Source organism: Arvicanthis niloticus, chromosome 9 (assembly GCF_011762505.2).
Source record: "Arvicanthis niloticus isolate mArvNil1 chromosome 9, mArvNil1.pat.X, whole genome shotgun sequence".
In the NCBI taxonomy this organism is placed as follows: domain Eukaryota; kingdom Metazoa; phylum Chordata; class Mammalia; order Rodentia; family Muridae; genus Arvicanthis; species Arvicanthis niloticus.
In genome coordinates, this window is record NC_047666.1 from 57,230,942 (window position 1) to 57,244,058 (window position 13,117).

The following is a 13,117-nucleotide window of genomic DNA, read 5'->3' on the forward strand; positions in this document are numbered from 1 at the left end:
GTGTGTGTGCGTGCGTGCGTGCATGCGTGTGTGTGTGTGTGTGTGTGTCTCGATGTTTTCTATGGTACTTTCTGCACCTAAGATTCTGCCTTCTATCTCTTGTATTCTGTTGGTGATGCTTGCATCTATAACTCCTGATCTTTTCCCTAGGTTTTCTATCTCTAGGGTTGTCTCCCTTTGTGATTTCTTTATTGATTCTATTTCCATTTTCAGATCCAGGATAGTTTTGTTCAATTCCTTCATCTGTTTGGTTGTATTTTCCTGTAATTCTTTAAGAGATTTTTGTGTTTCCTCTTTAAGGGCTTCTACCTGTTTACCTGTGTTCTCCTGTATTTCTTTAAGGGAGTTATTTATGTCTTCCTTAAAGACCTCTATCATCATCATGAGATGTTACCTTAAATTAGAGTCTTGCTTTTCTGGTGTGTTGGGGTGTCCAGGGCTTGCTGTGGTGGGAGAACTGGGTTCTGATGATGCCAAGTAGCCTTGGTTTCTGTTGCTTATGTTCTTGCCCTTGGTTATCTCTGGTGTTAGATGGTCTTGCTGTCTCTGACTGTGGCTTGTCCCTCCTGCAAGCCTGTGTGTCAGCACTCCTGGAAGACCAGTTCTCTCCAGGAGGAATTTGGGTATGAGAGCTATGGTACAGGGTCAGCTCCAGGGCGCAGATGGAAACCTGAGTTATCCTGTCCACTGCTGTTCCTAGGTTCCTGTGTCCTGATGACTCCAGGCAGGTCCCTCTTGGGCCAGGAATTTGAGCAGGAGTGATGGTGTTACCTGTGCTCACAGGTGTGCCAGCACTTCTGGGAGACCAGCTCTCTCCCGGCAGTATTTGGGTATGGAGTGCTGTGTCATAGGATCAGCTCTAGGTGAAGACCTAGTCCTCTACTTTTTATGCAGTTACTTAGTGTAAACTTTGCCTTTAAGACAGCCTTCCTTGTGTCCCATGGCTTTCGGTATGTGTGCTTTCCTTTTAGACTTTTTTACTTCTTAGTTGGTTTCCTCAGTAATCTCTTCATCATTCAATAGTGTTTTGTTTCATACCCATGAGTTTCTGTACTTTGTACACTTTCTATTGTTATTGATATTTATTTTATTGTGGTCACATACCATATAAGATGTTATTTCAATTTTCCTGTATTTGTTGAGTTTGCTTTGTTCTAATATGTACTCTGTCCTTGAGACTGCTTCATGGACTGGCAAGAACGTGTATGCTTTAGTGTTCAGGTGGGATGCTCTGTACATGTTGAAGTCCATTTGGCTTATGACGTTACTTAACTCCAGAGGTTTCTCTGATTAGTTTTCCCCTAGATGACCTGTCTGTTGGTGATAATGAGGCACTGAAACCACCCACTATCCTGTGTTGTGGCTAAGCTGTCCTCTGGTTGGTTCCTGACCTTACACCACCAGAGCAGCTTAATTTTTAATATTGACTTACAATCAAGATGGCCCCTGGCCTGCTGCCCACAAACCATATACAAGGACCAAATGGATCTTTGTTATCTACTATCCACTGGAGGAATTACTGTCTCACCAAAGTCCACATCTGGGCTCACTGTGGGGCTGTGAGCTCACTGTGGGGGCTGTGGGCTCACTGTGGGGGCTGTGGGCTCACTGTGGGGGCTGTAGGTACACTGTGGGGCTGTGGGCTCACTGTGGGGGCTGTGGACTCACTGTGGGGCTGTGGGCTCACTGTGGGGGCTGTGGACTCACTGTGGGGCCGTGGGCTCACTGTGGGGGCTGTAGGCTCACTCTGGGGCCTGTGAGCTCACTGTGGGGCTGTAGGTACACTGTGGGGGCTGTAGGTACACTGTGGGGACTATGGACTCACTGTGGGGGCTGTAGACTCACTGTGGTGCCTATGAGCTCACTGTGGGGTTGTAGGTACACTATGGGGCTGTGGGCTCACTGTGGGGGCTGTGGGCTCACTGTGGGGACTGTGGGCTCACTGTGTGGGGCTGTGGGCTCACTGTGGGGCCTGTGAGCTCACTGTGGGGCCTGTGAGCTCACTGTGGGGCTGTAGGTACACTGTGGGGATTGTGGGCTCACTGTGGGGGCTGTAGACTCACTGTGGTGCCTATGAGCTCACTGTGGGGCTGTAGGTACACTATGGGGCTGTGGGCTCAGTGTGGGAGCTATGGGCTCACTGTGGGGGCTGTGGGCTCACTGTGGGGACTGTGGGCTCACTGTGGGGGCTGTAGACTCACTGTGGGGGCTGTAGGCTCACTGTGGGGCCTGTGAGCTCACTGTGGGGCCTGTGAGCTCACTGTGGGGCTGTAGGTACACTGTGGGGCTGTGGGCTTACTGTGGGAGATTGTGAGTTCACTGGGGGGACTATGGGCTCACTGTGGGGGCTGTGGGCTCACTGTGGGGCTGTGGGCTCACTGTGGGGGTTGTAGGCTCACTGTGGGAGATTGTGGGTTCACTGGGGGGACTATGGGCTCACTGTCAGGCTGTGGGCATGCTTGAGGGCAAGATTACCAACTTTCCTGAGGCTGACCCTTCCAGGCTGTGGTTTCTCTTCCCTCCCCAACCCCACCTCCATAAGCTGCATGACTGAGACTAAATCCTGGCTTCTCCATGTTCGCACCTCTTCTTTGATATTCTCTTCCTCTATAGATTTATGAAACTTTCTCATTCACTCTTTAGAGTAGTCTTTTTCTTTTCTAGGAGTTTTTTGAGAAGTTAAGAAGGTAGGAACAGGGGAGAGAAGTGTCCCACTTTCCCTGGGAAGACGTTAATCAAACATCCACATCCCAGCTCTCCATGTTTCCAGCCCCAGGGTTACTGCACTGTTCCAGAGGAAGCCTAGGCTCGCATTACCTGCAGAGTCCAACGTGGCAGCCACACAGGCAATCTAAGTTACATTGATGTTGGCTAAAATTAACTAAGGTGTTTCAAGCGCTGAGCTGGTCACGTGGGCTGAGCAAGCCTATACCTTAAAGAGAGCATCCAAAAAGTCAGTTTGATGATCTCTGAGCTGTTTCTGTCCATGGAGGGGGCTGTGGTGGTTGGTGAGAGAAGAGGTGAGGAGGGAGAGGGGCACCGAGTGATGACAAGCAGACAAAGGTGTGGACCAAGGACGGCAGCCAGCACAACACTGCCGTCTAGTCAGGATACTTTTCTTTTGCTTTCAGAAACGCGTTCTATTCCTAACCAATGATTATTTCTTCACGGACATCAGTGACACGCCTTTCAGGTGAGGGGATGATGCCTCAAGCCAGGGATTTGAGATGGAGCAGATACCACCAGCTCAAGATAGGACTTTCAGATTGGAGAGTGGATTCTTGCTTGCTGAGTTAGCAGTTTTGTGCTATAAGCAAAAGATCCTGGTCAGCTAGCATTCAGGAAATGAGAGCTGGTGTGCCTAAATATCCGGTTCTGCAGCCAATCTCCTAGTTCGAATCCCAGCTCCACCACTGACGGGCTTTGGGACCTGAGTCAAGGCATTCTCTATGCCTCAAATGTGTCACGTATAGTGTGAGTGATGACAATAGCAGCTCCTTCTTGGCTGTGTTGGTGACATGACACAGTCTGTGTAGATGTTGAGGCAGGGTGGTAGGATAAGAAGGTCCGAGTCAAATCGCTCTAAGCTTCCCTCCCTCGTTTCCCAGGAGAGCTCAGACTACCTGTTCTGACAGCCTGCTAGACTACCCGAGAACTTCTCAAGACTGCTAACTCCCCAGCCCATGCAAACCAATTGCATCAGAGCTGTGAGGCTGAGCCCAGGCACCACAGCCATTAATGCTCCCCGGAATCAAATCTAATGTTTACCAAGAGATGGGGTGCAGTAGGAAAGGAACTTAGGGGGATCATGAGACCTCTGAACATCTTAGGTGGTCCCTGGAAGTTCAAGACTTCCTTAAGTAACATGGGAGCTGTGGGGCTCACAGTCTGTGGCATTTTCAGGGCTCTTCTTGAGAAGAATGACTGATAAATTAGCAGTGCCTTCCTGGTTCTCAAAGGGACAACCTGTGAGGCCAGGCTAAAAGACGGGATCTAGAGGGGTATGTCATTGCCCTGTGTCCAAACTCTCCTTGCTTGGTGAGCATCTAGAGTGCACACGGCCAGTGCGAACACAGCTGCCTTCTCTTCTCTCTAGCTTGGGAGTGGTGCTGACCAGGGGCCATGGAGAATACATCCTCCTGGGGAACACGTCTGTGGAGGAAGGTAGGTAAAGCCATGTGCTGACTTGATGTGATGTGTGGTAGGGATGTGCTCTCCCAGATTCCTGTGCAGGATCAACCCAGGGTGGAACCAAAGTGAGCACTCCCACCAGGTGAGGTGGCAAAGGAGGACCTCACCCCTCTCCCAGATGCTCATCATCCTAACGGCCCATGACCCTAGCTACCTGGGCACCTTGAGAGAATCAGCCTCCTTGCGGGAGGCAGGATGTCTCTGGGAGCCCTGAAAGATGGGACACGTCAATGTCTGTCCATTCTTTTTTCCCATCCCTGGGGTACATCTATCATTCTACGATTACGATAACCATAACCCCCTTCATCCCTAGACAATCACAGTGGCCTCCAGCTGTTCACCTTGCCTCCATCTCTGACTTCGTCCACAGAATTTTTCTAGAAATGCCTTCCCTCCCAGGACTTGGTAGCCAGCACCCACATGGTAGCTTACAATAATCTGGAACTTCAATACCAGGGCATCTGACACCATCTTCTGGCCTCATGCATGTGGTACATAGACCACACATGCAGGCAAATTACATACACAGAGACATAAAATAATAACGATCATTTTTTCCCAATCTGCTTTTATACCATTTTAACTACATGTAAGTATTAAGGTCAGCTTTAGGTTGAGGAACTAGCAATACAATAACTATCTTTTTTTTTTTAATTGAAAGCTGAGGGGAGGGGCTCTGTGGTGACAGGCAAAGATGAGGAATATAGCATAGTACGGATAGGGCAGGGGCTGGCTAACAGAAGCTGGGAGAGGCTTCCCTGAAATCCCTCTTCTTGGACCCTTGCTTCAGCTCACCCTGGCCCTAGATGCCACCACCCACTCCAGCTTCCCAGGGTGGCCCTGCCCTGCCACAGTAGTGTACTGACCCCTGGAGCAGACGTACACAGCAGGAGGCACAGCTGCTGGAGCCCCCTCCCTCTGTCCTCGGTCACCAGGCTGTTAAGCTGTCTTGGCCTTCAGTGTACCTCTTCTTCCCTCAGCCTTTCCTCCACTGACCGGTTTGTCTCAGTTGCATTGCTTCAAGGTACAGAGGGAGCTCTCCGTCACTCACCCGAAGCCCCTGAGCTGACTAACTCAGTCATCTGTCCGCTGTCTCTTCCTACAGTTTGTCGATGCTTTACTGAGCACCTACTTATGTTTGAGCACTGAGCTTCCGGGAGCTCATTCACTCTTTCCATCCACAACTGTACTGAGTGCACAGCAGAGAGCCCGAGAGCCCTCATGAGGCTCCCGAGCTCACTAGGCAAGCACAGCTCACCCCAGGCTCGTCACTGGCTGCTCACTGTAGTCACCGTGTATGATAGAACCAGAAAAGCCAAAACTCACTGCTTTCAAAGTGTTAGCTTCTTGGATGGATGTGTTAAGAGGGTGGGGCTGTGCAAGACAGTGCTATCTAAAGAGGTTTAAGCCTGTATCCACTAAAGCCTGTAGCAAGATGCTGAAAGTGTGCTCAAGCAAACGCTTTCTGCAAAGGGGTTCGCAGACCTGGGTGTATGCCCACAGCCACAGGGTATATCAGCCTGAGTGTGGATTCTGCTTTCAGGCCTGCATGACTTGCTTCATCCGGATCTGACCCTGGCCAGTGACTGGTAGGCAAGAAGGTATGGGTGGGAAGGAAAAGGGGGGTATTTGAGGTAACTGGACTCTCTGGCTTCCAGGATCTACTGTATCACGGATATCGACCCAGACCACCGGAAACTCAGCCAACTGGAAGCTGTGGTCCGTTTCCTGACAGGGGCGGATCCAGACCTGGAGTGTGAGTTCCTTCACCCAAACCTCTGAACTTTTCCTGTGGGTCCCAGGGTCCCAGGGCTTCCCAAGAGTGGAGGGTGCCATCAACCCATCCTGGGATTGCAAGAGTGGATTGAGGAGAACAAGAAGGGCCCCCCAAGAAACAGGCAGAGCTGGCTAGGGCAGTGGGCCATGCGGGATGTGGGCATTCTAAGAACTAGAGGCCTGTACCCAGCATCCTTGTGTCAGAAGGCAGGATCTTGCTTAGCCTCTTCTGACCCTGCTGCTTGTCCAGTCTGTCCCCACCACTGCTTCACAGTAGACAAGGAGCAGACCTGCCTTGAGGTCCTCAGTTCTACCAAACATTGCACTCGGCCAGGCAGTCTCTTCAAACCTGTGGTCTGGGAGCATCTTCAATGTCTGTGCACTCTGGCCTCTGGCCAGCTCACTTGACCATGGCCCTCAGGAAGCCCCTTTCTCCTCTTCATTTGCCCTGCTACATATATGTTCTCCCCATGAAAAGACCATCTCCCAAACCAACCTACCAGGGCATCCGTCTATCTATCCATAAGTCAGCAAGGTTGAAGCAAGCGTGCACTGTGTACATGCACCAGATACATGCACCAGACCTGGGCAAGGGCTGAGATACAGACAAACCAGCCAAGGCCTGCACTTGTGGAGCTGCAGTTTGGGGAAGAAGCCAGGCAGTGAGCAAGTCTGCACACACACACACACACACACACACACACACACACACACACACAGACAAACACACACACACAGACACACACACACACATACACAGTATTACAGTCATGATAGGTGCCATGTATGGAGTGCTGAATGGATTGTGGGGTGCAGACAGGTGAAAGTAGGGTCACTGCAGATGAAGAAGAGCCCTAAGCGTCTGAGATCTTCTTTGAAGTGGATGAAGATATCTTGGAAGTAGAAGAGAGTAGATTATACAGTGGTGCACATGTAGCAGTTGAGTTGAATACAATGTTAGTTTTGTGCTATGTAAATTTACCTTCAATAAAAAATTAAAACAGTTCTCAGAGGGGAAGAGAGTGCTGCCTGTGGAGAATGTAAGATGAGCAGCCAGGCCAGGGAAGCAGCAGGGACTAGGGCACTGAGCCAGGTCAGGTCTGGAGCACACACAGCCACCAGCATGTCCTGCCTCGGGGAACAGAGAGGGTGGAAGCTGATACAGGCTGAACAAGCTCTGGCTGCCTCAAGAGAATATATAGACTCCACAGTGTTGAACTGAGATGGCTTTCAATGTCAATGTCTGTTCTGTAGTTGAGAATTTGAAAGCAAAACATGGAGGGTTGCTATCTTCATGCCCACACAGATGGTTTTAATGTCCAAGGCAGCTGCACACAGTTCATCCTTCTCCTGAACTGCTATAGGGTAGGGGGCTGTGCTGTAGGGATTGTTGACATTGTTATCTGACAGGCTAGTCTCAAACTTGCTATGTAGCCAAAGATGACCTCTGACTTCTGAGCCTGTTCTTGCAAGAGCTGGGATCCCAGGCTGGTGCAGTGACAACTGATCTAAGTCCCCAGCTTCTAGGAGGTGTGCTCTTCTTAATGGGGTGGGACAGGGAGGGACATGCGACTGGTTCCTGTCACTTTACCCCCAGGTGACGAGGAGCTGTTGCGGGAGGTGCTGTTTGACGCAGTGGTGACCGCCCCCATGGAAGCCTATTGGACAGCACTGGCGCTCAACATCTCTGAGTAAGTACAGGATGGGGGATGGCTCCAGGAGAGTAGGGGGTACATTCAAACGCAGTGTTCCTGTCTGATTGAGTCAGGACCCTCGGAAAGACACACCACCACCCAGGGGACACAGAAGTATGGTGGAGTGGGGGTGAGAATGGTCGTCACAACCACTCCATCCCCCCTACCACTACCGCTCCTGCCAGCTCCTCACTCAGAAGCGTCAAGTGCAGCTTCTCCAGGCACAAGCGCTAGTGTCCTCGTAGCAGCCCAGTCCAAAACCTGGGCTGGGTTTGCTCTCTGGGTTGGCCTCCAGCCACGGGATCCCACCACCCGCTAAATGCCCCCACTAAGCACCATACAGAGAGCTTCAAGGGAAGGATACCAGTGACCTTGACCTCGGTGCTTCCCAGGCTCCTAGATTCTCCTCATTCTCTTGCTGGCCTTTTCTTGGTGGCATTGTGTTTCATGGCTAGATAGAAAGAAAATGAGCATCTCATAAGAGGCATGAGAGGTAGGGGTCAGAATGACATCAATGAGGTGAGGGCTGGAGCGTTTGTTTCTGAGCAGGAAAATCCAAAATTTTAGCCACCAAACCTCCCTAAACACTCAAGCTCTTTGCCGCTCCTCTACCAAAGCTGTCTCCGATTTTTAAAAGCATGTGTGCAGCGTGCTTCGTTTCTTCAAGAGAGGGGCCAGAACACAGCATTCATGTGCATAGACTCCACGTGTGCATCCGGTATCCATGGGAGGCTGTTCAGGAAAGGTTCTAAGTGCTGCTGTCTGGTTAGAAAAATAGGTCGCTGGAACGGGGCTTGAACCGTGTATAACTTTGAGCCATATAAATGTAGGTATACAAATAAACCTAGAGGGAAGAAAACTTATAGGACGAGATACTAGCACACTGTGTACTGAGGGGCAAATGCTCTTCACTAGCTTCTACACTACAAAAAAATGGTCTGGTGGAGGGATGAGAGATGGCTTGATAACGTGTCTGCCACACAAGTGTGACTGTCCAAGTTTGGCCCCCAGAGCCCGTGTAAAGGCCAGCCATTGCATCCCATTGCTGTAACACCAGTACTGGGAAGACAGGGATAGGTAGATCCTTAAGTTCACTGGCTAGATCAGTGAAAATTAAAAAGACAGAGAGCAGTCAAAAAGACCCTCAACGTCAACCTCTGACCACCACATGCATGCACACACACATGCACATGCTCACGCAAACACATGTACACAGATAGAACGCACACTTAAAACCGAAAGCCAACGTGTTGTGGTATTGAAGGCTCTCCCACTGAGGACAGAGACAAGCATGCCCCAATATACTCCCAAGGTCAGAAAGCATGTAAGCAGCTGCCCAAGAGAACATACGTACAGCCAATGGGGACTGGAAAGAGAAAAATTAAATGGTCACTGGTTAAAGATGACATAATTGTGGTGTGGGGGAGAGGGTGACTTCATGGTAAAGCGCCTGCCTAGCATGTATGAGGCCCTGGGGTCCATCCCCAACACTGTACAAGAAATTAAATAAGTAAATAAATAAATATTATATAGCAAGAAACTGTGAAGGAGTAGGAAAATCACCCCAGCCAATCAGAGAATTTAGTAAAGTGTCAGGTTATAATATCAATATTCAAAAATTAATAATACTGGAGCTGGAGAGACGGCTTAGTGGTTAAAAACACACACTGCTCTGACAGAGCATCTGAGTTTGGTTCCCAGCACCCACGCTCAGTGGCTTCCAGCTGCCTATAACTCCAGCTCCTAGGGATCTGAGCTATCTTCTAACATCTGCGGGTGTCTGCACTCACAGGCATCTACCAACACACAGACTTGTGCACGCATGTCATTTAATAATTAATACTATTTAAATATATAAATAAAGCCCCCTGAAGAGATGCAGTAAGAAAAGACTTCTTTAGGATGGTAAAAATAAAAACATTGCTCTGAGATTGTAAGAACATACTGAGCATACAGTGTGAGAAATGTCAGAACACATGAAACATGGACCTGTGGTACCAGCCTGTGAGTCCAGCTACCCAGAGGACTGAGGCAGGAGGACTGAAGGCTCCAGGCCTGCCTGAGCTACAGGGTAAGACACTGACTCAAAAAAGTAATACAAGATACAACTCAGTGGTAGCTGGCATAAAGCCCTAGGTTTAATCTTAGGCTTAGAAAAATCATGAATATCCAATGTCTCAGTCCTGGGATGATCTCACCTAGGTAGAAAAGCATCATCAAACCGCTGCCCACTATAAATTGTGGTGCTGGTACAGAAAAGGGAATCCAGGCCCAGGGGGCACAGATCCCAATGGAAGGGACTGTGTCATATCAGTGAGGGGGTGGGCCTAACAGCTGGTGCAGGAGCCAGTGAGACTAACACCACTGGACAAGTTTCTCACACCACCACCTGGGTCGTGACTCATACTCAGACACACAGACAAGAAGTCTTGTAAGTACTCTCAGAAACTGATCCTGCTGCTCTGAAATCTGAGAGTCAGCAAGCTTTTTCTAACACTGAGTCAAAAGCTCAGCAGCAGTACAGGAATGACCGGTAAATTTAACAGCCAGGAAATGTCTGTCTTAGGAGGGTGCAGAGGGAGATTGAACTGGGAAGCTGCAGCCATGAGCAGGTGGAGGTACCACCTCTGTAGCCACTGTGTGAATGACAGCTTCAGGGACTGACAAGCAGAACACAGGACCATACAGGGACAGCAGTTGAGAGAAAAGGTCGGCCCTTAAATATGTGTTGGACCAGCTCTTAATAAAAGAAACACATCTAAAGCCACTCGAGACAGTGCCTGTTGGCCATCCAGTGTAGGACTGAGTTTGGCAGCATACACTGATGGTGGGAGGTTTAGCAAAAGTATGTATGCTGTGAGCAGAAACTGATAACACTATGGTCTGTGCTTGGTAATCAGATGGCTAGAAAGGATGCGGGTGTGGATGGCCTGAGGTCACACTGCCTCGCTTCAGTGGGAGCCAACATTTCCTGCAAAAGAAAATGAAACACAAGTTCCAAAAATCAAAAATACTTATATATAATCAAAAATAGTTAAATATAAAACTTGAATATGAATTGTAAACATTCACCTGAGTTCATGATCTGTTTTCTCTTAAAGAGATAAAGAGGCTGCCCCTATCCTGCCCCGCTTTGTGGGGAGTATAGCCTCTGGGTTCCTAGCCTCCAGCTGGGGAGCACAACCTCCAGAGCACCCAGCTGTCTCAGTGACTGGCAGTGTTGCTCCCCATTAAAGTGAGTCTGGAGACATCCCTGACTATAGGACGGGCTGGGAATGGACCAGGTGAACCAGGAGCATGCTATGACACCAGGAAGGGACACTGATTTAAATAAGCAAAAGCATCAGTTACTTATCTCTCCTCTTCTGTGCAAATTGTATTTCCAGTAAAGAAAAATAAGGAGAAAATGAAGAGGTGGGGTCTGCGAGTGTCCCCAGTCAACAGGCAGTGTACACCTGCATGCATGCATGCATATATATATGTATATGTGTGTATATATATATATATATATATATATATATATATGTATAATGCATATATATGTATATATATATACATATATATGTATATATATACATATATATATATATACACATATACATATATATATATACAAATAATTTAGAAAGGAGAAAGTTTACTTGCTCCCAAGTCAGCCACGTGTCAGGCTGACCCATAGCTGAAGGGCTAGCTAGGGCAATAATACATCATGACAGAGTGCAATGCTTATGGGTAGAGGACACCAGGGTCCAGTGTCCCCTTCAAGGACACCCTCTCCACCATACCTCACTTCTCAAAGGGGCTACAGCCTCCTGATAAGACTACCCAGGGAACCAAGACTTCCATATCTGGCACTTTGAGGGGCATTCACCCAAACCATAGAGAATAAAGGCTCACAGCTGGAGATGATCAGGTTCTGAGGTCTAAGAGGTAATTTACAGGAGATACAAAGGACAAAAACACAAGAGTATGCTGAACAGTACTTTAGCAATTGACCTTGCCCAGGCAGGCAGCCTGGTCTTGCAGAAAGTGATCTGCAGGAAGAGACATTGGGATGAGGAGACCCAGAGCCAGGTTAAAAAGACTAATGACTGCCATGGGCATGGAGTTTCCAATAAATGGTCTAAAGTCACAGTGGCGATGGCTGTGTTATTAGTGAGTGCACTGAAAGAGATACTTTAGATGAGGAAATTACATGGTATATGGTAAATTATATGCCAGTTGTAGCTCAATTCAGGGGAGAAAGGAGAACAGATATTAAGCTGCTTGTGTTAAACAGACCGTGGTCAAGTTCTGATTCACCCAGGTTAATGTCATGAAGCACTTGGGTTATCTGATGACACTGGACATCATGGTTTTTTTTTTTTTTTTTTTTGAAAGGAGTGATGGCAACACAGGGGGTGCCGTTTTATGTATTTTGTTTTGTTCCTTATATTCTGATGATATAAACTGAAATATTTACTGATTAAATATCTGGGTTTTGCTTTGGAATATCCAGTTGCTGCGGTGCCTTGAGAAACCCGAATTGGTGTTTGTGAAGCCAGGTTATGGGAGAGCTCAGTAGAGTCAGAAGCAGATTGGATTGGTGCTTTTTAGAGATGCCCACCCCAGGGTCTGATTCAGTGCAGCTACTGCAGGGTGCTGGTACCTGTGACGTTTAAACCCCAAGTAACCCAAACACCCACCTGCAGAGGTCCCATCTCTCTAGACCCTTCTCGTCAGGGACTCCCCAGTCCCCTCACCGACTGTGTTGACCCAAGCCTGCTGCTGTGTCTGGATATGGATACTGCCAGTGAAGACCTCATAACCACGTAACCTCCAGCTGTGGCAAAGCTTTGGTGCTACTGCCCCATGTCCTTAAGTACCCACAAACCCTGGTACTAGAAAAGATGGCTTTCATGTCGTCATTGTTTTGCCTCACAGAGACTCGGAGCCTGGAGTGGATGTGGCCTTTCTGGGGACCCGGGCTGGACTTCTAAGAAGAAGCTTGTTTGTAGGTTCCGAGAAAGTCTCTGACAGGTGAGTCCTGCTGGGTACCCTGGGGTGGGGGATCTCTGGGAGGAAGGAACATGGCACAAGTCTTGGGTTCCTTTGGGGCATGCAGAGCAGAGACGGTCTCAGTATGCTATGCCCTGTGAATCCATTGACATAGACACCTGGAGAACAGTTGACTAATGGGTGGTGTCAGATGTGGATCTTTCCTCCCACGCCCTCAAGGTCCCTCTCAGTAAGTCCCAATGCCTTCAGCCACAGAGTTCCTCAGTGCCTCTCTCAGGACTCAGTGTCAAGGCCACACACCCTGAGCAAGGTTGGAGGCTTTCTGGGAAAACAGTTTTGGTGGGTTTTCCCTCTCCTTTCTTCTTTCCCTCCCCTAATTCCCAGAGAGGCAGGGGTGGGGAGTAAAGGGGTGGCACCACCCTAAAACAGCTTCTAAGGATGGGAAGACATGGCAACAC

The 13,117-nt window shown here is 48.9% G+C and overlaps 1 protein-coding gene across 6 annotated transcripts in view; it reads left to right on the plus strand.

Moving 5' to 3' along the window:
- Positions 1-13,117, plus strand: part of Cacna2d4 (calcium voltage-gated channel auxiliary subunit alpha2delta 4) — a 116,309-nt gene that overhangs the window by 57,592 nt on the left and 45,600 nt on the right. For all 6 annotated transcript variants that reach the window (XM_034511952.2, XM_034511953.2, XM_076940424.1 and 3 more), the window contains 6 exons: positions 3,132-3,193; positions 4,097-4,164; positions 5,735-5,780; positions 5,850-5,947; positions 7,565-7,658; positions 12,585-12,680. In XM_034511952.2, coding sequence (XP_034367843.1) covers positions 3,132-3,193; positions 4,097-4,164; positions 5,735-5,780; positions 5,850-5,947; positions 7,565-7,658; positions 12,585-12,680 — 464 coding nt within the window. The remainder of the gene's footprint in view (positions 1-3,131; positions 3,194-4,096; positions 4,165-5,734; positions 5,781-5,849; positions 5,948-7,564; positions 7,659-12,584; positions 12,681-13,117) is intronic.